At 52.5% G+C, this 27,013-nt stretch overlaps 10 protein-coding genes across 10 annotated transcripts; 7 read left to right on the top strand and 3 right to left on the bottom strand.

Annotated features, from left to right (window-relative positions):
• Positions 1–2,714: 2,714 nt before the first annotated feature.
• LTS14_006127 (uncharacterized protein) lies at positions 2,715–3,989 on the bottom strand (the record flags this gene model as incomplete). The annotated part of the gene is made up of 1 exon (XM_064838825.1): positions 2,715–3,989. One exon carries the CDS (start codon positions 3,987–3,989, stop codon positions 2,715–2,717), a length of 1,275 nt encoding a protein of 424 aa, XP_064693650.1.
• A 3,237-nt stretch (positions 3,990–7,226) lies between these two features.
• Positions 7,227–8,973, top strand: LTS14_006126 (uncharacterized protein; the record flags this gene model as incomplete). Its single annotated transcript, XM_064838824.1, has 2 exons — positions 7,227–7,279; positions 7,335–8,973. 2 exons carry the CDS (start codon positions 7,227–7,229, stop codon positions 8,971–8,973), a joined length of 1,692 nt encoding a protein of 563 aa, XP_064693649.1.
• A 562-nt stretch (positions 8,974–9,535) lies between these two features.
• LTS14_006125 (uncharacterized protein) lies at positions 9,536–10,468 on the top strand (the record flags this gene model as incomplete). Its single annotated transcript, XM_064838823.1, has 2 exons — positions 9,536–9,785; positions 9,846–10,468. The coding sequence occupies 2 exons, from the start codon at positions 9,536–9,538 to the stop codon at positions 10,466–10,468; spliced, it is 873 nt and encodes a 290-aa protein (XP_064693648.1).
• A 245-nt stretch (positions 10,469–10,713) lies between these two features.
• LTS14_006124 (uncharacterized protein) lies at positions 10,714–12,006 on the top strand (the record flags this gene model as incomplete). The annotated part of the gene is made up of 3 exons (XM_064838822.1): positions 10,714–10,834; positions 10,881–11,235; positions 11,322–12,006. 3 exons carry the CDS (start codon positions 10,714–10,716, stop codon positions 12,004–12,006), a joined length of 1,161 nt encoding a protein of 386 aa, XP_064693647.1.
• Positions 12,007–14,554: 2,548 nt separating this feature from the next.
• LTS14_006123 (uncharacterized protein) lies at positions 14,555–15,033 on the top strand (the record flags this gene model as incomplete). The annotated part of the gene is made up of 3 exons (XM_064838821.1): positions 14,555–14,718; positions 14,800–14,923; positions 14,968–15,033. 3 exons carry the CDS (start codon positions 14,555–14,557, stop codon positions 15,031–15,033), a joined length of 354 nt encoding a protein of 117 aa, XP_064693646.1.
• Positions 15,034–15,563: 530 nt separating this feature from the next.
• On the top strand, positions 15,564–17,186 carry LTS14_006122 (uncharacterized protein; the record flags this gene model as incomplete). The annotated part of the gene is made up of 1 exon (XM_064838820.1): positions 15,564–17,186. The coding sequence occupies one exon, from the start codon at positions 15,564–15,566 to the stop codon at positions 17,184–17,186; it is 1,623 nt and encodes a 540-aa protein (XP_064693645.1).
• Positions 17,187–17,725: 539 nt separating this feature from the next.
• On the top strand, positions 17,726–18,414 carry LTS14_006121 (uncharacterized protein; the record flags this gene model as incomplete). The annotated part of the gene is made up of 3 exons (XM_064838819.1): positions 17,726–17,823; positions 17,878–18,228; positions 18,285–18,414. The coding sequence occupies 3 exons, from the start codon at positions 17,726–17,728 to the stop codon at positions 18,412–18,414; spliced, it is 579 nt and encodes a 192-aa protein (XP_064693644.1).
• A 1,947-nt stretch (positions 18,415–20,361) lies between these two features.
• LTS14_006120 (uncharacterized protein) lies at positions 20,362–22,584 on the bottom strand (the record flags this gene model as incomplete). Its single annotated transcript, XM_064838818.1, has 2 exons — positions 20,362–20,498; positions 20,562–22,584. The coding sequence occupies 2 exons, from the start codon at positions 22,582–22,584 to the stop codon at positions 20,362–20,364; spliced, it is 2,160 nt and encodes a 719-aa protein (XP_064693643.1).
• Positions 22,585–23,414: 830 nt separating this feature from the next.
• On the bottom strand, positions 23,415–24,256 carry LTS14_006119 (uncharacterized protein; the record flags this gene model as incomplete). Its single annotated transcript, XM_064838817.1, has 2 exons — positions 23,415–23,814; positions 23,895–24,256. The coding sequence occupies 2 exons, from the start codon at positions 24,254–24,256 to the stop codon at positions 23,415–23,417; spliced, it is 762 nt and encodes a 253-aa protein (XP_064693642.1).
• A 1,453-nt stretch (positions 24,257–25,709) lies between these two features.
• On the top strand, positions 25,710–26,834 carry LTS14_006118 (uncharacterized protein; the record flags this gene model as incomplete). Its single annotated transcript, XM_064838816.1, has 1 exon — positions 25,710–26,834. One exon carries the CDS (start codon positions 25,710–25,712, stop codon positions 26,832–26,834), a length of 1,125 nt encoding a protein of 374 aa, XP_064693641.1.
• Between the last annotated feature and the right edge of the window lie 179 nt (positions 26,835–27,013).

The raw sequence follows: 27,013 nt of genomic DNA, 5'->3' as shown, positions 1-27,013 counted from the left end.
TCTGTGTCAAAAGCGCGATCGCACTCGTTGCAGTCGAAAGTGGCGGGGTGAGCTGGCGAGTCCCGCAGGTGTTGCCGGAGAGCCTGCTCTGTGTCAAAAGCGCGATCGCACTCGTTGCAGTCGAAAGTGGCGGGGTGAGCTGGCGAGTCCCGCAGGTGTTGCTGAAGCGCTCTCCTTGTGCCAAAGGTGCGGTCACAGTCTTCGCAATTCAGAGCCATGATGCAGTGTATGCTCGATCAAGACCGGGCCTTAGGAGAGCCAGATAGGTCGATGACCTTCCTCCATCTACTTAATGTCCTCAGAGACGTGCTCTCAGCCACATGACAGCACATACATGCGTCCTGCACTGTTTCATTATCTTCTTGCAGTCACTTGCGGACCAGCAATCTCCTGTTCCTAACTCATCGATAATTCGGATTCACGACAGGGTCCCGCATTCGATTGAGAGCGCAATAGCATGGAAAGCGATAGCGGTGTTCATGATATGTGGCACTGTGAATTGCTCGATCGTTATCGCGTCTGGAGGCAAGTGATACAAAGTTGGCGAGGGAGCGAGCCAAATGTGGGTGACAGGCTACAAGCTCTAATTGGCTCCTTGGCCAACCTGGCGCAACCAGGGTTGGCAAGTGGGGGAATCGAGGCGTTGATAGTACCATCGGTCTTCTTCTTTTGTGTGCAAGATGTAGGCTCTTCAGACTGCCAGCATGTCAACACAGGTAGTTAGAGCTTCTGAAGGGTATTGAATGACATATGGCTGGACTTTGTGAAGGCTGTGCACAAGGAAAGGCCGTTCAAGTTACCGTCCGTACCTGTTCTGTGCAGTCTTATTCGTCTGGACGTGCGTAGAAGGCCCAACAACACTCTCGAAGCTGATATCAGGAGACATGGACACGCCTCCACTCACGCACGGAGTCGCGAGATCTCTTCTTTGTCCCGACTAACAATCAACTTTCACCTCTGCTGAAGACAAGCGTCTGTGGTCAAGAACATGGGCACCTGCTCAAAGGACTTTGTTTTCAGGTGCCGTCCTTGATCAGCTCTGGGACTGTGCCTTGATGCGATATTACGACGCAATGTCAGGAAGTGAACCATGTCCTGAGAGCTCTCGTATGTTGGCAAGAGGTGCTAGGATGCGGCTGGACAAGGAAGAGATTCGCATCAAGACCTTGGAGACACATGCTGATCACAAGAAATGGGAAGACGCCCCCTACATTTCTTTCACTAATTGTCCTCAAGACCTTGAGGAACTGGCCGATTACCGTCGCACAAGGACAGCAAGAAGCCTCCAATGTATTGTGGTGATTGACCCACGCCTTCGAATCGAGCTTGCTTTACCAATCTTGCATTGCGGCGCGGAAATGACCCATTATCAGGTGAAAGTTCCATATGGAAAAGACTATTGGCGAAACCATTATCTGTGCATTTGGGAAGTAACTCCTGCAGAGATAGTTGGCATCTGGAATTTGGACGATCTTCGCAAAGCACCCAACTGGCACGAACACGTTATAATGCCGGCGGTCAAACAACACTGACAGCGTATCGAGAGCGCGATATCTGCTCAACAAAATGTATGTCAGAAGGACGTGAAACTGTCGGCTGGTGTCAACAATTTTGACGAAGACTTTTACTGGAGTGGCTCCGATCATAGCTTCAACTTAGGGGCTGAAGACGTAGTTGTAAGTGGATATGATTCGGACGACAGCTACGAGAGAAGTTGCGAGGAAAATCTATCAGGTCAGCTTTTGAACATGTTGGAGGACTTAAGGCTCGAATCAAAATTGGAAAAGGAAACCTTACCACGAAGGTTCGAGAGTCTAGTAAAACCACTTCAATTGAAGCTTGTGCATACTGATCACCCATGAGATACTACAAAACATTGCCCCATTCACCTAGCTGCCCTGTTGGTACACTAATACATATGAGCACTCGGCGCGACGAACTTCACCACTTGAGACGAGCTTCTTTCATTGCCATTTGACGTATATGATTCATTTCCCATGCTCTCAACACATGCTGCCTCACTTCCGCGCCTTCGACGTCGCTTCCTTAACGCTTGCCACTTCAAAGCTTCCTTCTCTTCCCTCTTTCCTTGTGCCGCTACAAGATCATCGTAGCTCATAACCTTCCATTTGAAGCTGCATAAGAATCCAACGAGATGTGTTTGCAATTAAATTGTAGTAGCATGATCGGTCGAGTGGAGCTAGGAACATCCGTGTGTCTTGATCAGCAGCACTGTAATGGCCCCTGATGACAATCAGCCTTACATGAGCTTTGACAGACATCGATTGGATGGAATAGAAGATGTAGTCTCGCTTTGAAGTGCGTCTCGGCACACAGGGATGAACGTACTTGTTCCGACAGTCTACCTAGCATCGAAGGCACACATGGCCACTGACGCATCAGCAACGACCTTTGCCCAAACTCTAAGCCTAGGCACGAGATTCCGCTCAAGCACGACATATCTTGCACCATCCACCTCGTAGGTTTGAGATAGGACACCCAGACACGCCTCGACTTTACTAGGAGTCTGGGATACCATCAATGACCAGCTTAGTAATCATCATTCCTTACCCTCATGGAGGGATAATCCCCAAGCGTTACCCATCGAATCGATCACATCCCAGCCATCCATCCATACCCCAGTCCTCACAGTCGATCATACCAGACATGAGGCTGTAAGTGTCATGCCGGTCGTCGTTGGCCACTCCATTCAATCAGAGTGGTGCGTAGTGATCCGCCTCAGGATGAATGTGAGCCCTCCTAGCCTCTCTCCTCACAAGCTTCGGCAACAAAGGATCACCATTGCGCACGGCTCGCAGCGGGGAGTCACGCTCATTCCCTCCCAAATGCTGATCATCGGCGAAAGTCCAGCCCATAGTGCTGGGGAGCTCAAGAGCAGCCACACCATGCGAAGCAACCTCGTTGTCCCAGAACTCCGTGGTAAAAAGCTTTTCCATCCAGGCCATGGGGATGCGCCACATCGTGTCGAACCTCCACGGACGGGGATAGTAGTTGAGTTGGCCCTGCTTGGTATATGTATTGATGTAGTAAGCTCCTGGCCAGTCCATCACCGTGAAGCATCGCCGTCGGCTAGAGCTCTCGGTTTGATGAACGCACATCTCCTGCTGGTGCACATAATTACTGTTGGTAACAGAGCCGCCAAAAAGCTCACCTTCTAGCTCTTTGCCAAGCTCGGAAATAAAGCTACCCTTGTAGAAGGGCTCAGCTCTGCCACGGCCACCGCCAGCAGCATTACCAAATGCATGGCCGATTTCATGCAGCAGGACGATGGCGAACATGATACGTTCCATGAGAAGAGCTTCCGCCATCGCTGATGTCCGGTACAGGTCCTCTGTCTCGAAATAGGCGTAGTGCTTCGAACTGAGCTGATCGTAGCATGCGCCGATTGCGATCTTCATTATCTGACCGTCAGGCCAGTGTGAGGTCATAGTCTTGGTGAGGGGACCACTCGATGTAAGCACCCTTGCGGCCGACACCGAAAGCTGTTTTCCTGCCGCGAGATAATCGATCAAAGGCTCGAGTCTATCGATTGCATGGTGGGCGGCTTGTCGCTGTGTGTCGGTAATGCCCGGATTGCAATCGGCGGCTTTGGGGTAGAAAGCACATGCATTTGAACCTATGTCCACTCCACCAAACTCATTCTCCCTGTATGCGCAGACCTTTTCTATGCTATCGATCAGTTGACCAGCAAGTGGACCGTCCAGCGCTACTATCACCCCACCAGTGATCGTGTTGATGAACGGGACCAGCTTGTCACTCAGCAGAAGTCTTGTTGCCAGTCGGAGAGGCGTTTCCAAGACATCGCAGTCCATGTTGTCGGCAAACTTGTTAAGATGGAAGATAGGATGGATCTGGTTTCGTAGGTCAGCACTGATGCCATTCAGCTCAGGATCCTGGAAAGAGGCAAACTTCGAGCAGCCATATTCGAGACATGGACCTTTGGACTCCTGTCTCGTGCTTTCCGGCATATTGTCGTATGTTTCCTTGCGCGGATGCATATTGCGCGGACCTGCCAGCGCAGTGGGTGGCAATAAATGATGATTTGGGATTGGATCGATGGATCGAGGGAGGCACAAAATGACTGCATGTTCGAGGTGATCGAGGCATAGGCCCATAAGCTCTCTGGCTTGACAAAGAAATAATGTTCTTATAAATGACTAATTTCTGGCCTTACTTATCTTTGTACCTGTAGGTCTTTGTTATTGAAGAAAGGACCCAATGGGTTGAGCGAGATGCCTGCGTGCGATCATGGCGTAAAGTCTTTCGAACAGGATGAACTGGCTCATATCGAGCTCCTGATTTGCACAGCGTCTTTGCATTGATGATGTAAAGTTTCAATATATGATATGTTACAAGCATGAAGAAGAAAGGAGACCGCAATTAAGCTTTCAAAGCAGCAGTGTTCGGTTCCGACTGTTCGGCTCAAGACGGCAATTCTAGCAATCTAGCGTCGGCAACGCCACGAGGCTGAGAGACAGATCGCAAAGCTCTATCGCGACTTCATGTCGAGCTTGCGCTTCACGTCTTCATCGATCCTGCTGTTTGTGAATTGAAAGTCCTCGTACTGTCCGCCACTACACTGAGCTTAAGCGTTGTCCAACCCTTACGCCCAGTGCAGTCCCATCTGGGTCGGAGCAACGCTTGGGGCATGGCGGACTCTCTGAGATCACAAGCACGCCACCATGGCTCCGAGAATCGATCACATGTGGACCCATATCGACCCCTCTCGCAAGCAGTACTTTCTCATCACGATCGTGTGATTTTGCAGTTATCACACTGCCCATCAGCAGGTCACAATTGGTCGGGAGGGCGGAGATGCTTCGAAAAGTATCCCAGACAGACACAGTGGGTTTGAGCTCTGATATTGCGTGTCAGCAAATCGAAATTCATGATTTTCGAATGAGATGTAGTTTGAGTAAGCAATTCAAAGATATCCCATACGGCAAGATCACATTGAGTTACGATATCCCCCGGCAGCAGGCCAAACTCACATGCGTGATTTGGGATACTTTTCTGGGTAAGCATTCACTTGCTGCGAGATCGGTCGTCTGGTGTGATTGCAGACAAGAGACCCATGCATAAGTATTTGGTGAGGTCCCCATTCCCGTCTTCTTCTTCTTCTTCTTCTCTCCTCAATTATCGTGTGAACTCAAAGCTCACCAAGACCAATTTTTCGATACCATTAAACATTATCAATCCCGACTACACCATGACACGCTTCTGTGGCCTCTACATCCACAACCCGCTCGGCGCATGGTTCAGACGCTTCCATAGGAAGGTGAGGCGACAGCCAGCACCCCGTCCGTCGCCATCGGACCTGGATGTGTCGTTCCTCCCTTCTAAGGATTGGACGTCTACCTGGAGATCGCGGACGGAATTCGTCGGTTTCAGCGACAGGGACGCTTTCCGCCGGTTCGTCCACAATCCACCCAAACAATCATCTCATCCATGCTGACGTCCCAATAGGATCCCACTCCCCAAGTAGAGCCCGCCCTCCTCTACTCCGACTCCACCACCTTGGCTTTTGTCGCCCGGTGTTCTCCTTTGTGAGACACCACCACAATCGCTTCGGAGTCGCATAACGGCAGCTTGCCACCACACTCGCTCGCCCAGAGGCCACTCTCATTTGTCCCATCTCACACCGTCACTCCCCTCGATCGCCGACTTCACTTCGCTGCTTTGCTTTGGTCTAGTGGACGTGTCGAAAACAGCGCGACGATGCAGGACCCTGATGACGAAAGAACAAGGATGGACAATCGCCGAAACGACTCTCCACACCGCGTGCGATCTTGCTGCGAACGGATGAGAGGCGGCACAATCGTTTTACCATGACAGTCATTTTGCGGTGCTTCGGCACGCATTGCGATGGACAATCCCGCTCTACGCATTCCTCACCAGGATGTTGTAGGCCGCTCAGACGGCGCGGACGGCCTTCGGGCAGGATTGGAGGATACTGGATACCATTGGCGGAGGGGGTGGGAAGGAGGGTGGAGAGGATGGCAGGGAGGACGCAGAGGGTTTAACCATCATTGGCGGAGGGGACGGAGGGGAAAGGCAGGGAGGACCTCACCATCATGGATGGGTACTGGGTATGGCAGGGAGGAAGTTGAGACGATATTGCTGGTGGAGGGTCACGGGGATGGAGATATCTCGCTGCCATCGACTACGGCATACCAGGTCGCGGCGGACTTTGGAGAGCTATCGCTAGCATAGTGGTACGGGGATGTAGCGCTACTACTGTCTGTAGTCGTTACGGCGGAGAATAATTGGGGTAGCTAGGCCATCAGCTATCGAGCCCACCACTCGATACTGGAGGCTTTGCCACCTCGTCATCGCTGACCTTTTGCCACCGTCTTCACCACACGTATCCCCACTCAATTCTGCTTGCTGCCTTCTATGCTTACCGACTCACTATCTTCCCCATGTAATGCATCATGTCGCCGCCGCCCAACCTACTCGTGAACTTTACCCTCTGCCTGCCAAGCTCGTCGCCGTCGCTGTCGCTTTCGGCACGCTTGCCACTGTCATCCTGTCAGCTGGCCGCTTCCCCGCTTCATACTGCTTATTATTATAACACACCGCTGGCATTATTGACCATGTCGCCACCAGTATGCTTACTTATGCGTCTGCCCCTCAAACCTCGCACCTCACCTCCGCCCCAATTTGCTATGTTCTGCGCAAATGCTTGCGTCCATGCACTGATACTCCCGATTACCACATCCACGTACAGCCCAGCCTTCATGTGAGGACATGTCCTTTCACTGTGATATGATATAAGGTCATAATTCTATTCCACGACCACCGACCCACTACAACGGGCTCTCGCATTGCTGCCTGCACACCTCAGTGGCCGATGCCAATCATCATGCTCACCTTCTCGTCGTGCAATCTGACTACCTTTGCACATCGTTGCAGTAGTATGTTGCATGCTCGAGAAGTGCTCGGCCCATGGTTGGATTGCGTGCTGCATCTAGACCACGATCTTGACAGCTACACCGCAAGCACGAACAATTGATAACCCATAGCAATCTGGTAAGCGAGAGAGACTGCATTGTTATTTGCGTTGTACTTGATCACTAAAGATCGAGCTGGTCTTTCCCATCTCGTGGCTTGGCGGCGGTTGCAGCTCGCGTTTCGCGCGTCATTCGAGAAACGTCGAAGCAAAACGTCAGCTTTGCGCCGAGTAGGATATCACAACCACAACCATGTCTACAGACGCGCTACTGGAAGAGGCAGCTCGCGATGGCTCATTAGATATGTGAGATAAGTCAAAGTACTGCATAAGGCGTCAGAGCTGACAGAAGACAGAGCAGAATGGCCTCGCGTGCTCGAAAGTGTGCTCCAGAAGCTGCACAATGTCTGCTGCCCTTGCTTGCTCGCATCTCGACCATCATCCAGCTGACATGCCGCCAGATTGTATACAACGACTTCCCGATACCGACCATACCTCTGCCTGTACCCTTACCATCAACGATCGATCCCGAAGTTGTTGCCTCCACCCCACCAGCACTTCTCAGCAACCACGATGAGCCCGGAGCCCATGACTTGCCTACCGCAGACGAGAACGAGCCACCGGCCGGTAGTCAGAGCAGCACGAAAGAGAACGATGAGCCTGCCGAGCTAGCAGCTAGGCCACCCCCAGCAGCTGCATTCGAGGTCAATCGCACACAGTCCGCAGTCCAGCCTCCGGATAGCCTAGAAACGCCAGCAGGCACCCTGCCGCCAGATCTGCTGGGCTCATACCACTACTCAACTCGCATGTTGGAGCAGAACTTCTCTCGCAGCCCGCCATATACCATTCAACGACTAGCAGAGCTCGTGCTCTACCCACGAAAACACTACCGCTTCCTGCCAGCCTACCTACGAGCACTGGATCGAACGGTCTCCGTCACTTCACCCGCTTCGGAGTTCCCGCTCCCTCAGCTCACAGCGGCAGCGAATGCAGAGAATGGCGACTTCTTGACCAACGGCGAGACCACGCAGCCTTCCGAAAGAGATAGTCTGGGAAGTGATGAGAGTCTGGGTGGAGCTCTGTTGACACCTATACCATGGCTACGGAATAACGGTGGGCCACTGACGGGGAATGGCAACGGTGCTGGTCAGGACGGAGAATTGCACAGTGAGAGCACGGAGACGATCGATGGACCACATGGTGCAGGCAGCATCGAGACTGTGTCTGTCACCGTCAACGGCTTCTCATCGACCACGGCCAGCAACTCACACACATCGCCATCCTCTCCAACATTGTCCGAGCAGTCTGACGCGAGCTCGTCTAGTAGTACCAGCCTCGAGTCAACTGACGCGCAATTACGGCAGCAGGGCGGCGTCACACAAGGAGAGCTTTTACGGCAGGAGCAGGAAGCTGGCGTGGTACCCGTCTCACAAGCTGCTCCGCGAAGATCACTAATCTCTGGTGGTGCAGCAGCTGTAGGTCGCGAATCAGCATCAGCGGCCGACGTGCCCAGGGACACGGCAGCAGACATCGCAATGGACGACCGATCACCAGAAGAGACACCACACGCACGAGGACCAGAAGAGATCGGTATGGAAGACATGGGACCACAGCAGCATAAAATCGGTGCAGTCGCACTCGATATGGAAGCAGCGGCAGGCAGAGCGAAGTCGCCACCTGCCGCTGCTCAGCGCCATCCTGATACACCCACTACTCAACAGCGCGTGGACGACGTACTAGCTGCATTACAAGCCGATGCTGAGATGCAGGAAGCTCGGCAAGACCATGCTGGTGAGGCTGGTAAGGATTCTGCTGATGTGGAGAAGGAGGCGGAGAAGACTAAGGAGGCTGAAGATCAGGCGAAAGAGGCTGAGGCGAAGGATGCAGATGGCGATGTCATTGTTGCCGATGCTGATGGAAGGCCTGTGGAAGAGGCGGAGAAGCAGAGCGGGACGCGCAGGCTTGATGCTCCGGAGGGTGATGTGGCTGCTTCGCGATGATCGCTCTGCATGTTACGAGTTAGTGACGCTCAAGTAGGCCGGTTCGAAAGACAGACGCGCGTATGGTCACAAGGTGTACATCACCGCTGTGATACATCTGGCAGATTAGTGACAATGCCGCTTCTCAGTCACGTGACTGCACGTGGCGTGCCTTCCGAATCGCCTCAGTCCGGAAGCACGTCGATCCGCTTTGGCTCCACGTTTCATGGCCGTTGCAAACGGAGATTCACAGATCGACGCGGCATGATGTGCTCTGCACATCAGGGTGGCCAAGCTGGATAGAAGTTTTGTGAAGAGGCTATCGTCGGACGTGAATGCTGCTGGGTGACAAAGCCGTGGCCCACAAGGGCTTTCATCTTTGCTGATTCTTCCACTGTTGGTCATACAGTCTTGTGAGTGATTGCCAGGCCAATGCGCGAGAGACACAGGAATCGAGGAGGACATCATTTGACACAGCTTAAAGAGTTTCGGCAGGACGTACAACTCTTTCTGCTCCGATTTCTATCGTAACATACACACGCCCGACAGTCTACATCCTAACGATACACGAGACGCTATCACAATGAGGGCTACTCACCAGACAATGCAGGATACAGAAGCTGGAGCGGATGTGCCATTTCTCCGTGATGATGAGCCAAAGGAGGATTCCTCTCCTGATTTCTGTAACAGTCGTATCGAATCCTCGCGAGACTCGATCACTCGCCTATCCTTCTGGCCATATCTCTGCGGCATCCTGCTTATCATCCTGCTGATGGAAAGCTCGTACCTCCTGGCCACCTCGATCACACACGACAACCAGAGCACAGAACTTGGTAAGTCTCAAGCAGCGCTGCGCCTCTCTCTTAGACCGCTTAAACTGACTTCTCTTACAGCATACCTACAACCGCACATCAAAACCCATGAGGTCCGCTTTAGTGGCGCTATCCGAGCTACACCAGACGGCAATGGCCTCTACGTCCCTGAGCCCGCACTCGACAACAAAGGGCGGCGCTACACTGGACAACCTTCGCCAGAAGTAGACGCAGCATGGCACGACCTTGTATACGGCCGTTACGTTCGCTTCACCGACTCCGAAGTCGACTGGCTCAACAACGACCCCGACCTACCACCTCTCCTATCCCTTACCCCCTCACCCCGCAACCCACTGATCCCAGAACAAGGCTTCTACGGTGGCCCAGATATGCTCCACTCCCTTCACTGCATCAACGGTCTCCGCAAGCATTTACACATGGACTACTACGGCCCCAGCATGAGCGGCAGAAAGAAGGAGTATCAGGATTTGCATATCGATCATTGTCTTGAGCAGTTGAGGCAAGCGGTGTTGTGTCATGGTGATATGACGCCTGTTACTCTGAAGCCGGTGAGGAATGAGAGTGGGGATGTGTGGGCTTATTTGGGGGAGACGGAGAGGGTGCATGTTTGTCGGGATGGAGGGGAGTTGGGCAGGGTGTGGAGGGAGAGGGGTGAGAGGGAGGGGAGGATTGAGGCGGAGTGAGGGGGTGGGTATGGTGCTTCCATGTGTGTGTGCATTCGCTGTGTCTCACGTATGGAGAGAGGTCTGCTTGCTCGCCGGAGGCACCGATATGATGGCGCTTCTTCGACTAAAGAGCTACGCGGTTTGCTGGGCTTTGTGCCCACTGCGCTCGATGTGTGACCGTAGCAAGTAGAGGCACTCCATTAAGATGTCTACACCTTTTCCAGATAACCTGATGGTCATACATTGCCGCAGTTCTTCAAGGTATGTCGGACACACCAGCTCCTGATCCGGACTTTGTCGGCATCCAAGACTTCAAGGTTGTAGCTTCTTACGGCTATCCCAATGAGCAGCAGGATGCACGATGCTTCCCAATCATGGTTCCAGGTAAGTCACTTTGACTCCCTACTGCCCAGTTGCCAACATGGACCAGGAATGCCACGTGTATGGCAGCCGCCACGGGTGCCGCCTGCGCTGCGTGGAAGTACCGGCTACTGCACATACGGTGACCAGGCGGCACCCAACCAATCTCCACTGGACCCAGCTCTGTGCGCCGTTCTTACCATGCAGCCTCAGCACGACTTCAAGGATCTTGACATCATTACCGATCGTAGTCAACGCAAGGGCCTCATGGGCATGTCGACCGGAGAGTCGCTCAGTTGGACGTGGGATGTTGAGATCGTTGGCAACACTGTCCTGATCATGCGGGCGGAGCACAAGCCAAAAAAGCTGATCGATCATTTCATTGGCTGTCGCCCCGACTTCGAAGCCAAGTACTTCCGCTACAAGTAAGCAGACTACAAAGGCGACCTGTCGTATCGTCGCATCGTTACCTACACCCTCGCTGACGTTAAGCTTTTGGTTCGACACCCAGTGGACGGTATAGACGGAGAGCCGAGTCTTTGACCGACACATCCTCGCCGAGAGGCGAGAGGAGTGTCCTTCTCCAGATCGGCAATTTCGAGACTGTGGGAGTCAATGCGGATGGGAAGATGATGCCCATAGATCGTGTGTTGGAGTACTACCTCAAAAGAGGGAATGACACAGTATTCTACACAGACAAGAAGCCAGAACTGTGGCTCTCACAGACCGCGAATTTCGTGTGGGCTAATCCAAGCAGCGTCTTGCGGGGAGAATCACTGCCATGGGAGGAGTTCCAGGACGTGGTGGAAGGGCGGGCCATCACGAAGTACGAAGACGTACTGTCGGACGTTACAGATTGGCAAGAAAAGAATCAAGGCATCATTCGTGGTCTGGTCGCATCCATCAAGTCGTTGATCGAGTGTGTCAGAGCTGGGCAGGAGACGATGGGTGGCGCGAGATTTGTGCTTCATCACGACCGTGCGGTTGACGGGTTTGTGTGCGAAGTCGCCGCAGAGGGCCAGGCACCAGGTCTGCCAGAAGAAGTCCGGGATCGCATGATCAATGGCGGAGACTCATTGCCTGCCGCGATTGCACCTCAAGCTGGTGACAGTACTCCTTCCACGGATCCAGTCTGGAGTCAGTCCGGCGCAGCAGCACTGAAGAAAAGGTTGCTTAAGTCTAAATCGGCTTCATAACTTGCAAGCGAGGTGGGCGTTCTGGACATTGTGACCAACCGCAGGTAATTACCAAAGAGTGGCGGTGTTGACTGGCTAGCTTGGCGATCCATAGCCTGATGATTGCTGTGAATCAGTTGTCCAGGACGTCTTATCAGATGATTCTAGAGAGAAGTTGCCCCAACGTATGTTCAATTTCACATAATATTCAACAGAGGACGCGCCGCACTTTACGCGATGCTTTTTTAGCGTGTCCTTCACGTGTCGAGGAGTACATGTAAGGTATTCTTCGAATGTCACAGCAATCGTCATGACATGAACATGATATCTTTGGCTATCACGAAGGCATCTCGATAACCAAGAATCACACTCGCCATCGTGCTACCCAGTGTACTAATACTGATGGTCACTGACGACCCGGAAGCGAAAGAGTCCTAGCAGTGTGAGGTCCTTCTCCTTACCGTTGAGTTGAGCTCGCACAGCACGGGAACGCCTTCCGTCTACGATTGTAAGACCTGCGTGTTGTGAGCCCGAACATTCTACGGCCTGACCATCCTTCTGTCAGCCTGTTGCGCTGGCGAGCGGCAAAGATGCAGCTCACTGTGGCCGGATCTGCGGGACTGTGGCTGGCTGTGAACCATTATTCTGGACTAGTTGGATTCATTGATGCGTGAATGATTCGCTAAACCACCGGCATACTGCCCGCCTATGCATCCTTTCTCCTCCCGCACAGTAGGCGTGACACCTGTCATGGTCTACCACGGTCAAATAGTGTGGTCCACCGTACGCAGTGGTCGTTTCGGCTGGCAAAAAGACGGGCCTAAGACCATCACCTACATAAGCGAGTCTTACGCTGCAGCATATCCGACTCGCCCAGAGCTGCCCATTGGGCTTCTTCTGGTGGTGGTTTGATGTCGCACAAGCTGCCATATTCATGCTCAGCGTGGTGTACACCATGTTGACCGCACTTTCTCTCTGGCGTGAGATACATATAAGTGAAGTGCCGTGTGAGTTTCGTTGCCCTTGTTATCCTCACAGCGACTCAAAAGACAAGAGAAACCGGCCAACAACACACCTCACTCTTCCAACATGCTGACTATGAACATCATCCTAATACTGCTCGCGCAAATGTGCATGCTAGCATACGCCACTGATCCAAAGTGCACCCAAGGGCTGCAAGCTCTTCTCGAGCCGCTCGACCAGTATCCTCCCGCTCAAAGCTTCTGTTCGGCCAAGTACCTCACCAAGCGCAATGCTGCAGCGACCACCACGACAACGAGATCCAGCACGACGCTTACAACGACCCGCAAGAGCAGCACTACAACAACGAAATCAAGCACGACTACCAGAATCACATCAAAGACGAGTACGAGCACTAAGACTACCACGTCTCTGAATGCCAAGGCGTCCCTGCTCTCGAGCCTGATCTCTGAAGCTGGAGCAATCGCCAGTACATTCTGCTCTTGCCTCTTGGCACCAACCTCAACTACCAAGACCTCAACTATGACCTCACTGAGTACGATTACCAACTCAAGATCACGTTGACTGAACCAGAACTGACTGCCAAAACAGCTGCTGTAACCTCCATCTCTACACCCACCCCCACAACCGCCTATCAAACCGTCACATCATACGATCCCGGCTGCGATTCGGAGCCGCCTACGGGAGAAGTCATCGTAGTTCCCGGAGTCTGCACGCTTATACCGTTCTCCGCATTTGAAGTCGCCGCTGGACCATTGCAAAACGCCGACCCTTCCCTATGCTATACCCTGACCGCATACCACGACCAAAATTGTAGTCAAGGGCCGACTGCTACCATTAACAACGACCAGAATTCGTCTTACGCATGTCTGGACAGTGATATCGGGTTTGAATCTGTTGAGCTTACTACATCGCCTTGCTGATTTAGATGGGTATCTGGCTGTATGATAGTCAATCTAGGCCCAGCAACATGCTTGCTAGGGCGTAGTAACGTAGTAAAAGACAGTCGGAAGATTATAGCTTATATGTTAATACGTATCTGCTCTTACGCATCCTATATCATTATGTATTGGTTGTCCGTACGGTCGTATTACACTAATCGCGTTCGAATAATTTTATAATTAATCATTAAAGTATGCCGAATACTTTACTTTAAAGTAAAAGTAGAAATATATCTATATCTATAATAAATTATACTATAATTTATAAAAGATCAATAAAATCATATAAAAAGAATCCTAATCTAGTTACCTTTACTAACTAGAATAAGTATAAGCATAAGCAAGGAGCGATACTACTAAAAGTGATATAACCGCTTACTAGCGTAAGTAACTAGCGCTAGAGAGCGGAGCGCTTACCTCCCGCTTTTGATACGGGCGGATCCTCTGTATCCTCACAATCTGTTCCTGGCACGCGACCAGCTTGTCGAGCTGAGCTACTGTAGCTTGTACTTGGAGAGCATCCGATCGTATAAGCTGTAAATCTGTATCCTTTCGTGTTCTCAACACTGCTGTTGTCCAATCATCACCAAGAAGTCATTGAAAGTACCGCACTGAACACTGCGCCATCGTCCATTAAACATCACACAATGCCTCGGGGCAATGACGCCCAGGTGAAGGTCCACCACAAGGGCCAGAATGACGACTTCATCATCTTTGTAGAGTCCTCAGATGCCGTGAGAGAGTGGAAGAAGGACAGGAGTGTACCACTTGCTCAGGTTGTGAGTGGGTTCAAAGTGTTTGTTACGCACAAGTAAGCAGACACAATAGGGAAGGGCTGGTGCGGAATCAGGTAAGGACACATCGGAGCGAAAGCTGATCAAGGGCGACTTAGGCAAGGTAACCAAGGCAAGATGAACAGTGCCTCGAAAGGTGCACTGGAGGACGAATTCGGGTCAAGCAAGGACGAAGATGTAGTACAGCAGATATTGGAGAAGGGCTCAATCATTGAGACGGAGGTATGTTTGACAGGTCACGCAGAGGACGTATCATGCTGATTCAGGGACAGAATTCCGGCCGTCAAGGCGACAGAAACATCACTCAGGGCGGCACCGTGTCCCATAATTGATGCTGCCCATGAAGAACCTCTGAGTAGCCACGAATGGAACGATTGATGACTCCCACTGTGATTATGCGTGAGCGTCACTACTGCTTTGCAATACGCCGACGTGCAGAACGATGGAGCTTCTGGCGCATCACCGAACATTGTATGTGCTTTCACCACGCTCAGAGCTTCAGATTCTGCAGCGATGATGGCTTTCTGTACCTGTTCTTTGCTCTGCTCGAGGTGCACGCCACAAGAGGACATCATCCATGGAAGTTCACATGCGACGCAGTGAATGATCTAAAAGTGAAGGCCGGCATTCATGTCATGTGCCCCTTGAAACCCACTCCATGATTGGCTGGGAGACGGATCACGCAGCATAGAGGAAACCGCAGGCACGAGTAATTTGTTCGCAGCAAGCAAGCGCCCCATAACCGATTCTGCAAGTACTTAAGGTTGCCACTTTCCAGTCTGCGACGAACAAACGCCCTACCAGCAAACATCTTGCTCCAACGAGCGCGCATTCCACATTCGCTTCCTACACTTTATGCGACATGGCACCTTCCAGATGGATGGCTCTCTGGGCGCTCCACAATCACTTTGGCCAATTCTTTACATCATTGCCAAGTGAGCTCAAGCTCGAGATCTTGTACTGCACCGGCGCCATCCCTCGCCCAGAATCAGAGCGCCACCTTGATCTAAGTGCCGAAAGCGACGACGACTCACCTTACACTCCTCGTCGCCACCCGGCTGAGAAACCACCACGACATGGCTGCCCCTTGCTCAAGCTGCCTTTTGAGCTGCGACGTCACATCTTCATGTACGAGCTGGTGTCGCAGAAGAGCTATCTACCGCACTGTTGCGACGACAAGAAGGACTGCGCGAAGAAGCATGTCGATCGTGTCCCATCCCCAGCTCCGCAGGCAGCCCAATCGCTCTCAGATAGCCCTCCAGAGGGTTGCGGTCGCAGTCTCCGCAGCCTTGGTCTGGCAGCAGGGGCTCAGCTCACGAAGCTTATAGAGCCAATGGGCGCCCCAAGAAGGAGAAGGAGGCTTCAGACCACGCGGTTGGAGTCCCTGGAGCCTACAGTGGCGAAGCCAGAGACCAGAAATCGTGCGACTCAATTCATGAGCCTCTGCAAGAAGCTCAAAGGAGAAATCGCGACTATCATGTACGAAGAGCGTACCTTCACCGTCCACATCCACGAAGGTCTCAAGCACGGTGGGATCGAATTCGTCAACAGCGGCCGCCAGAAGCTGCAATACAAGGACGAGGTGATTGAGGATAGTCGTTTCGCTCGCTTCAATCATCGCGAGGAGAATGGCTTCGATCGCCTGAAGAAGATCAAGATCGTGATCGTGCCGCCATCTGTCAACGAGGATGCGATTGGACATCCTCACGTCCACACATTCTTCATGACCTGGTCGCTCTGTCAGCTCCTACAGAAGAGTGTTGAAAAGCACAAGCTTGACTTCCTGACCATTGACTTCGCCGATGCGCCAGAAGGCAGTCAAGAGCTCATGGGCCGGCGTGTCATTGCTAGATCCGATCGATACCTCTGGGATGGTATGGCAAAGCAGCCGAGCACGACCACTTTCGACAGCCTCCCCGACATCGAGATGATACTCCGGCCCTTCGCGATCCTGCGCGCCCACAACGTTACCGTTACCCTCCCTCCGATCCTCGCCATGCATGCTCCAACGAAGCAGTTCACCGCCACTTTGGAGCAGCGCATTCTGTCTAAGGACGCTCTCACGGCGGAGTATGATCCTGTCCTGCTCAATGAAGACTACGCTCACCAATTTCGAGCGATTCACGGCGACTGGCTCCGCTTCACCCTCAGCAAGCTCTACAGCGACAACAGGCCCGCAATTCGTGTTCCAGACCTCGACGAGCAGGACTTCCAGGCTGACATCAACGAGGACGATTACCTGCCGGATAGCGTGCCGGCGAGCTTTTTTGGAGGATGGTCCAGCAAGGGCAGTCCAAGGAAGCGCAAGAGCCTTCACGAAAGCGACTTCGAGGCATCCAACGACAAATCGGGGCGTACTGTGCGTAGTGCTGAGGAGGACGAGTATAAAAAGCGCGACTTCGGGGATGCGGACTTTGGAAGGCTCGACCGAGATATGCAGCGAGCTTTGCAGGCGTCGATGGAGACATACGCTAGAGAAGCATGACCTGAGGAGTAGCCAGATATTGGGGAATGCTTAGTATTACTAGCATTGAAGCTGGCTTCTTTATATTGAGGTCTGACCTGGATGAAGGGCGAAGTAGCTACTGGAGTGAATGTGATGGGTGGGAGAATACGAGTATAAGGTATGTTGACTCGGAGTTGGTAAAGCGCAAACCGCTTTCCTCATATTCACGAAAGCCACGCGAGATCGTTGGCGAGTCGCGTGCGCGCTGCAATCCCGCTTGGCGTCATATGTTTAGTCTCGTTGCTATGGAGGGCTTCAGCCGCCAAGTGAGGATGAATGATATACCATCCTATCGTTCCTGAATGTCTTACTACAGATCATATCAAGTGTCTTTACATCTACAACAGTGATTTAGACCGACGAGTTGCTGCGTCAAACCTTGAGCCCGGACCATACCACATTTTCTACTGAATTTCTCTCCCAAGTCGATCACGCGAGCAGTAACGACCAGAGGTCTGCACTTCCGCTTCCATCTTCACCATCTCCTACCAATCTACTGAGCATCACAGACGCCCAATATGGCGAGCAGAAGCATGATGAGCTCCTCCATCAACCAGAGTGCTAAAAGCGCCACTGCCACCACACGACCCGCCAACAACGGTAACGTTGTCAAGCGGTATGCCCAGCACAAGATCACCACCCGTGCCTTCCTCAACTAACACCACGGCAGTCTCCAATCCGAACTCATGACCCTAATGACATCTCCCACACCCGGCCTCTCCACCTTCCCATCAGCAACAGACCTCACAAAATGGAACGCCACCGTCGCCGGACCCTCGGAAACACCCTACGCCAACTTGACCTTCAAGCTCACACTCTCCTACCCGTCCAACTACCCCTACGCGCCTCCAGAAGTACTGTTCAAGACGCCCGTGTACCATCCGAATGTGGATATGAGTGGGAGGATCTGCTTGGACATTCTGAAGCCTGGTGGAGAGGGTAAAGAGGGTGCATGGAGTGCGGTGTTGAATACTAGTTCCGTGCTGTTGAGCATTCAGAGTCTACTTGGGGAGCCGAACAAGTGAGTGTAGCAGACATGATTCTAAGGGGTAGTGATTGATGCTAACATGTTGACAGTGCTTCTCCACTCAACGGCGAGGCAGCGCTATTATGGGATCGAGACCAGGCAGAGTACAAGAAGAAAGTGCTGGCCAGGCATCAGGAACCGGCGGAGATGGAGGAGAATGGGCTGACTGTTGGGTTCTGATTGATCCTCTACTGGCTGTTTCGCATGCATGAGCGTCCTTTGCGCCTGGATACCTGCATAGCGCTGGCGTTACCTGGGATGAAATTGCGTGGGCACGAAGGAACGGTCTGACCTATACCACCGTGTACTATGTATCGCTCGCACACATGATTGCAACCTAACCCTACTTTAGGGAGACCAAAAATCGCTGCTTAAAAGATCCTCTCCTGCAAACCACAATACTGAACGTCATACCGCTGACGGCAAGAAGAGTTTCAGACAAGGCCAGGCCGAAGTCCAGGAACTAGATCAGCCTATCGCCGTTCCTACACCCCACTCCTCTAGTCCACCAAATGTTATATCCAAGCAAGAGACTTATCTCCGTCTTCGCCAGCGGCCCTATCGACCCCCCTCGTGTCCTGACGTTTGGGTCCATGATATTCCCCATCAGAAACTCTCTCCCCATAGTATCGACGAAGAACACAAATAGCAAACCCTCATCTCGCTGATGCTCTGATACCCAGAGGCCGTTTTCGCATCTGTGGAAGACACCGTGCTTACCAAGAGTGCTGAGAGGGTGCTGGGGCTCGTTGCGATGGCGGTTGTACATGTTTTGGACGACGGCCTTGCCGGAGGTGTGGAAGGTGATATTCTTGATGTGCGTGAGGTTGTGGTGGTGCAGACGGGCTTGGGGACAGGGGCCGTGGGGCCAGTGCGTCAATGAAGAAACTCGTCGTCTCCCAGTAGACTCGGTAAGCGTCACGATAGAGCTGGTGCGTCTCCCTGTAGATCTGCTTGTTGGCGAGCAGCAAAGACTTTGTGAGTGGTTTCGCCACCAGAAGGTTTACGACCTCGTCCTTGGTGGTTGGTGCGAAGGCGAACGTATATACATGGTTTTGTAGTTCTGCTGGCAGGGCCATGAACCGAGAGGCTTGTTTAGCTGGCATTATGAAAGAGGTTCGTTCTTCGAGTATGCGGCAGAAGCTTGGCCCAGGATGTGTTGATTGCAGGAACACGGCCAAAGGGTTCGGCTTATAAGTGGAGGTTGAGTGTTGAGTAGACGTTTTTGGAGGCGTTGTGGAAGCACAAAGTGACGACAAATATTGAGCAGTCACAAGAAGGACGAACGTGAATGCGCGTCTTCGTAACTCGCGATTAGAATGACGCTTCCCAACCAGCCCCATCTTCTTCAGACCTTCATCAGCACACAAGCTCAGCGCGGGACTTGACCAGCACGATCTCTCCATATTTCGCTTCTCGCAACAGGCTCAGAAGGTTCCTCATCTTTCTCCTCCTCACGCGCTGAGACCAGTCCCGACCCGTGAACAGATTCCGCCTCCTCACCCTCACCCTTTTGCGAAGAGCCAACTTCTGCAGCATTACGCGCGCGAGCAGTCCTACAATCCCGCCACCATCTTCACCTCATCGAGACTCAAAGGCTGTTTACCATCTCTTCCCTAATGGGTCCGCCAAGCAGGTGAGCACGAACCAGGCTATAATCGATCGTACCGTATCTCAGCTGGCAGAGTCAAGAAGAGTGGGGCTTGATTGGTGACCATTGTGAGCAAGACCTTGACAGGACAGCGAGTTGCGGTACCATTTTTTTTCTCTCTTGACGGTTCGTGAATTACATAAGGCCCTCCCACAAGCAGCGAAAGATCTTGATTTGAGTCCATAGAATGCTAGATCGTGGACGGCCGCCGCTTAGTAGATTCATACCGCTTTCGTGAGCACGTAAAGCATAATGCGACGGCCTGTCTGATCAATCAGATGACCTTCGTGCCGGCCCGGACACGATCTATGTTAGATATCGAACAAGCTGGAGCATACTGGCAACGCATAGAGTTGATCCTGACGGAATGTGTGAGAACGGCCTTTTGGAGATCTAGCGGGATGAGAGTGGCATCTCTGATATTGCAAAATCGCTCCTGAAAATGATCGAGCTGGATACTTCCGAGTCTATAGCAACTACGGCGCCAGCAGATCGCCAAAGACCTGCACGAATGCAGCCGCACCACCACTCTTACTAGCCGTGTCATCGAGTAGAGCTTCTGTCTGAGCACACAGCGTGTCCAGTGCAGCGGATGATGGTTTGCCGAGCGATACTAGAAGAGACACACGATCAGCATGAATAACCCCTTCCAGCAATTGGGCAAACGACCACATACCAAGTATAGCCCCATTGACCTCCTCCGCAATCAGCACTCTCCGTCCCTTATCAAGCATACCCGCAATTGGACTATCGGCCGGATTGTCATAAGCCCATATCGCTCCCAGGTCCTGCAGTTCCTTCTTGATCTCCGGTCTCACATCGCCACTGCTGCCGAACTCCATCTGCAGCTCTCGTCCATAAGCCAGCGCTGCAGCTTGAAGGTCTTCTTTCTTCATGAAAGCGCCTTTCCGCAGAGTCTGAGACCGTGTGAGCTCCTGCGAGGCATCCATGTCGATGTCGTCTGTAGCGACAGCAGATAGATTCTTGGTCGTGGTAGCTTCACGGTGTAATTGATCGTCAAGCTCCATCTGTGTGTCATCTCCGTCCTCGTCGTCCTCAGCTTCTTCGTTCTGGCCATCTTCGATCATCTGCTGAGGATGGCCGTTACTGGCGAGCGAGTCGATGGACTTGGTCACCAATTGGGGTGATGAGGTAGCCGCCACGAGCTCAGCATACCGCCTCATCATCTCGATGAACTTGCGACACTTGAGCCGGAAGTAGATATCGCGGTTCCGTTCCTCCTCCAGTACGTGCGGGTAATAGCTGCTCGTATACTTCAGAGCTCGATCGATATCGCCATCGAGGATCGACTTCCGTATCTTCTGTCGATTGATAGCATGTACATCATCGTCAGAGTCTGGTGGCTGATATGGCTGCGAAACGCCACGTATCGACTGCTCCCGTTCCCAGCTCTCGCGGGACAAAGCTTTCGCCGTTTCAACATAGCCCTCATGCGCCAGATACTGCGCGACCAACGCCTGCGTCAGAGCACTCTCGTCACCCGAAGGATAGATTGGCGTGACATCAGTCTGCCTGATCTCAGCCATCACGATCCTCCTCTCCTGCTCCATCATCCGATCGATATCAAACACAAACGGCGTCCTCCCGAAATTGACCCTCAAATGCTCATTCGGCTTCTTCATACCAACACTCGGGTAGAGCCTATCACCCTTGATATTGTTGAACGCCACCCCAAGATAGACCCCATTCTTCGTAAAGAATGCCTCGCCCGTCCTGAAGTTGATCCCACACCCAATAACATCATTACTTGCAAACCGCGGTCCATACGCCTTCCCACTCGCCGTACACGCGAAACAATATCCGTCATCGCCATGATATGCCCAAGACTCTTGCTCCCAGCCTGGTAAACGATTCAGACTTGCTCGTTTTGTGGAGAAGCCGATGCCGACCATGCCGTCTTTGCCGCGGGAGAGGATTGTAATTTCGTAGTAGTAGATGCCGCATTCTTTGGGCATGGGGTGGTCGGAGCGGATGGAGGCGGCTTCGTCGGAGGTCTTGCAGTTGCCGGTGAAGCGGACTTCGGTGCCTTCGGATTGGATCTCGAGGCCGGGTTGCTTGTCTTCTTCGCTCCAGGCAGAGGGCAGAGGGAGGTTCTTGTCCTCCTCTGATGGTGGAGGGAGGCGCTCGATTATGTCCTGGACTGGACCGCGGTGGTGGTGGGCGTGTGCTGTGTGGAGTTTGTGTAGGTTGACGTTACTCGAGCTTGTAGATAGTGACGGTTGCGGCGGTGGTATTGGCTCTTGACGTGCTAGCTCCTGCAACTCTTCGAGATGTCGTCGATGTTCCCGGTATAGCCGTGCCACATGCCGTGATCGACCAAGATATGATGGAACGAAGAATGGTGGGTGGTCCTCATGCACCAGACAGCCCATCCTGTTTCCTCTCCAACCACTACCCGGTCTTTGACCACCTTGCTCACCCATATCCATGCTCCTAGAATGTGGTCTTGACAGCATATTGACGGCCTGAGGTTGCTGCTCGCCTCTCGCCGCCAAAGCCAGAGCACCCGCCGATGCGACTGCCGATCGTTCCGATGCACTTGCTCGATGTGAAGCTGTTCCTGTTCCTGCCGCAACAGTAGCGTACGAAGGTCGTCGCAAGTGTCTATCACCGCCAGGACCAGCCGATGTGGAAGAGAAGGAAGGAGGTCCACCGCTACCGGCGTAGGGATTGGTCATGGTACCCGCTGTCTCAGACAGCGTAAGTAGTCCGTATGACTGTACTGAGTGGTTTGCGTAGAGTGCGGGCAAATTATTTGCTGTTCATGGATTGACTGAGGTAGCAAGCAACCGTCGTAGCAAGCTTATCGCTGGTGAGAAGTGAAGATGAAGCTATGGTGATGTGATGCGATGCGGGTAGTCGTCAACCTGCTTCACGGCTACTCTACCGAGGTTGCCCCAGGGTGCTGGGCTCGTGACAGTATGACATAGCGACGAGGTCGTACATTCTGTCTTTGGAGATGCCTGATCTCACTGCAATAACGTGGTCCACGGAGTGGAAGCTCGCGATACATGTAGTAGAGCACGTCTATCTCATACCAAGTCAAGCTACTGCACCTCAATCGAGCATCCCCGCTTTCACCCGATGGTTGCTGCTTGCTACTGATATGCTGGGGGTCTGCTTGTACAGATAGGGATGCACAACGACCGAGGGAGATCCGTCGTGGGGAGGTGGTAGATATATCATATACATCTGGAAGTATAGTGAAGTAACTGTTATTACACCTCTTCTCCCAGTCTTCTTCGGAGCAGATTCCTGTCCCCAGACAGCGATCACCACAATCAGAGAGCATCTGACAATGCCAGTCCAATCTCCCTTGAACTGGGCTCGTGCTCTCGTGCTCTCGTGCTCCAAAAGTACAATCCAGAAACGCCTCGCTAATCGCTGTCAAGTCAATATCTGTATGCCCCCGCTCCACGAGTGGCAGCTAGACCTATCAATCCTTTCACATTCCCCACGTCAATATCGTTGGAAGATGCTGACCAGCAGGGGCGAAGATCATCTTGGCTCAAGCCATGATGGCTGGCGCCGGCGAGCTCTCCATACCATTAGTCATAGTCACATCGCCATTGCCACTATTACTCCTCTCACTACCGACAGCGCTGCTGTCATTCGGCTTGTTGTCGCTTGAACCGTTAGTGTCGCTCTTGACATCGCCAGGGAAGCTAGTCTCCTTGGGTGGAGCTTGCCAGCGTGACGTGCCCCATGCCACGCCGGTGAAGGACTTGAGCTGTAGTGCTTTGCGCTCCCATTTGCGGCAGGGCTTGCCTGTGCGGTCGAGAGCACGGAGATTGGCGTTGATGTTACCTGTGTTCGCTTTTGGCCCAAGTCGGTGTGCGGCGGCTGTTGTTGGGCCGACTTTCTTGGTAGTGTTATTATCTTGTGAGTGGTCGATGGTGCCGTCTGGTCTGTGATGGTTGTTAGTAAGGAGTATGATGCAAGACTGGCGATCTCGCGCATGTGGTCGCTGAGCAATTGATGTGCTTACAGTCTTGGCTTCTTCTTCGGTCCTGGTCTTCCACGTTCTCTCATGGATCCATTCGGGTCTATTGAAGGGTGCGCGCGTTTTCGGCCAGCAACAGCAGCGCCTCCTCTTCGTCGTCTGTCTATCTTTGGTGGTGCCAGGCCGCTGTTGTCTCCACCGTCCACACTGGTCGTGGGCATGGGCGTGCCATTTGAGTCGGAAGCTTTGTCGATGGACTCTGGTGGCTGTACAGAAGGTGATGGATGGGTGCTGATGATTGGTGCTGATGGCTTCGGCGTGCTATCAGATGGCCATTGTGACAAAGCTTCGGGTGAGAGCCGTAGTGTTATTATCTTGCTCTTCTTGTTCGACTTTGGGGTCGTCATCGTGGTCGACGTGATGGGTTTTGATCGTGTTTGTGGTCAGTCGACGTGGTGGTGTGTTGGTATGGACGGCTGGTCAGCAACATGAATTGCGCTCGCGAACGTGGCTAGATTGGCCTGATCCCTTGTGCCGCACTCGGTAAGCTTTGTTCAAGAATGTCTTTCGCATCTGGCGCCGACACGCACTTCTGCTCGTAATTAGTACTACTATTCCACAGCGTCGAGGTGCGTAGTCAGTGATAGAAATAATGGGCACGAAGGAGATGGTTCGCGTGGCAGTAAGTGCACGCGCACAATATTAATACCGTTTGATGAGGCAAGCCTCGTGTAGCTTTGCTTTGCCTTGATCATGTTCGGCCGCCGCATCGTGGCTTCATCCGGTGTCTTTGCGTGAGCTTCGATCTCTCGCACCAAGAACGCTGAATGGTAACTAATTCGACCAATGAGCTTGCCGCACGCTAGCCTTCGGCCCGGCCTCGCCCCCTGCAGCTGCGTCTTTGTTTCGCTCCTCCCTCTCCTCTCCTCTTCTAACACTATTCCTGCCCTGGCCATATTCACTTCATCAGCTCACTGGCCAGCAGTGGATGTGCTATAGCATGGGGTATCTGGGATTGTACACATTGTCTTCAGGAGAAAAGACCAAGTCGTATGTCACATCGGTCGAAAGTCAAGCAGTACCACTAGGACATCGCCCGCCCCAGACGGCTTGAATCTGAAGGTCCTCTGCTTACAGTCCTCGGGTAACGGCTGTTATCGGACGCTGTCTCATGACTTACTGGCGCGTCTGAAGTATGAACAGGTTTCAGAGTATCGTTCTTCGTTCGATAGCATGGAACGTCTATCTTCACACGTGACCCACGCAAGGCTCTGCTGGAATGCTCAAACGACCCGCCCTTCATGCGACTTCGACGACGAATGTGCCTCTCTTCCAGCCTCTTCATGATTGCGCAAGAGCCACGCTGGTCCAGCGAGAAAGGTTTGTTCAGCATTTCCTTTACCTTTCCGAACATATCAGGTCACGATGGTTCACAGATCACATTGTGCTGCCGCATTATGGCTTTCGTATTGCCACATCGAGCATATTCATTGCAGACATATACACCGCAAACCAGCTCACGTACATCGGCATATACACCGAGCAAACTCTCCCAATATCGTACTCTCAACCATCACGCCAACAGCTACACAGTCTCCAGACTTGAATGCGGTTATCGACGATCTTGATCAAATCGAGCAAGGAGTAGACAGCCTGTCCACGGAAATATTGGATATACTAGCAGGCCTGCAACAGCAAATACAAAGCCTCGAAGCTGTGGTCTCGAGCCAGAGAGTAGCTCTCGTTGCAACCACAAGCTCGTTGTTCGTCTCTACTTCGTCTGATACCTCTACTCAGACGTCTACAGCGGCCATACCGACCCGCTCTGATACCACGCAAGCCACAGAGATATTTGTCACCATGGGTCAAACGACATGCTCAGCCGTGACGGTGTCTACATTACTAACAACATCATTGGCACCCGAGACATCGACTGTAACAAGCACATTACTGGCATCGTCTAGCACTCTGACAGTCTCGCCAGAGACCGCGTCACCTACTTATACGAGCTCAAACGGCAGTCTCGCCTTATTCGCCAACAATAACTCACCTTCTGCGTACACGTTCCGGCCTAATGCGCAAGACAACGTTGCTGTGTACTATGGACAATCTCCGAGCACAAAAGCCGGCGGTCTCAGCACGCTCTGTGCTAATCCGAACGTGGACATTGTCATTCTCGCCTTCGTAAACGACTTCTTTCATGCAAATGGGTACCCCGGCGTCAATTTCGGGCCTGCCTGTGACCCGCCGAACGCTGCACAGAAAGCGAAAGCACCAGGCTTGCTCAGCTGTCCGAATCTTGGCCGGGAAATACTGAGCTGTCAGAAAATCGGCAAGCCGGTTCTTGTTAGTCTTGGAGGGTGGGGAGCCAACACAAGCTTCGTATCGGACGCTCAAGCTACACAATTCGCCGGGACGCTGTGGAATTTGTTCGGTGCTGGTAAACAGACGCCACTGCTTCGACCCTTCGGTCCTGATGTCGTTGTCGATGGTTTCGATATTGATAACGAGGACCACAGCACAGCACAATATCAAGCCTTCGCCACTGCCTTGCGAGGACAATTTGCCAAAGATAAGAGTAAGAGATACTACCTATCCGCGGCTCCTCAGTGCCCAGTTCCTGACGAGTCCATACCGATGTCTGTCATGACACAAGCGGACTTTGTCTGGGTGCAGTTCTACAACAATCCCAGCTGTAACCTGAATTCCACGGGCTTCAACTCATCGTTCGAGCAGTGGTCGAGTACGCTCGCAGGAAGCTCGTACAACCAGAAGCCTCGAGTCTACATTGGTACGGGAGCATTTGCGGGGGCAGGCAGTGGGTATGTGGCTGGGAATGCGCTGAGGCAGTATGTCGGCCAGGCGACGAGTCAGCGTGTTGGCAATATGGGCGGTATCATGCTGTGGGATGGCGATTCGGCATTGTCGAATGTGGATCAGTATGAGAGGAATTATTTGCAGTATGCTAAAGCTGCTGTGAAGTAGCATTGCAATTAGGGTGAATGCCTTCTGGACAACGATATTACGAGATATGATAAGATGATCAATGACCTTCAACATCTAAATTTCTGGTTCGCTATTGCCCTATACATCGAGATAGATTCCAGGCTGTTCTCCGCGATCATTGGTGACTTGAAAACATCATGTGGTATTTGTGATTTGCT

The sequence above is a fragment of the Recurvomyces mirabilis genome (genome assembly GCF_035927965.1).
Source record: "Recurvomyces mirabilis strain CCFEE 5264 chromosome Unknown scaffold_15, whole genome shotgun sequence".
Classification (NCBI taxonomy): domain Eukaryota; kingdom Fungi; phylum Ascomycota; class Dothideomycetes; order Mycosphaerellales; family Teratosphaeriaceae; genus Recurvomyces; species Recurvomyces mirabilis.
This window is presented reverse-complemented; position numbering and strand designations above follow the sequence as displayed.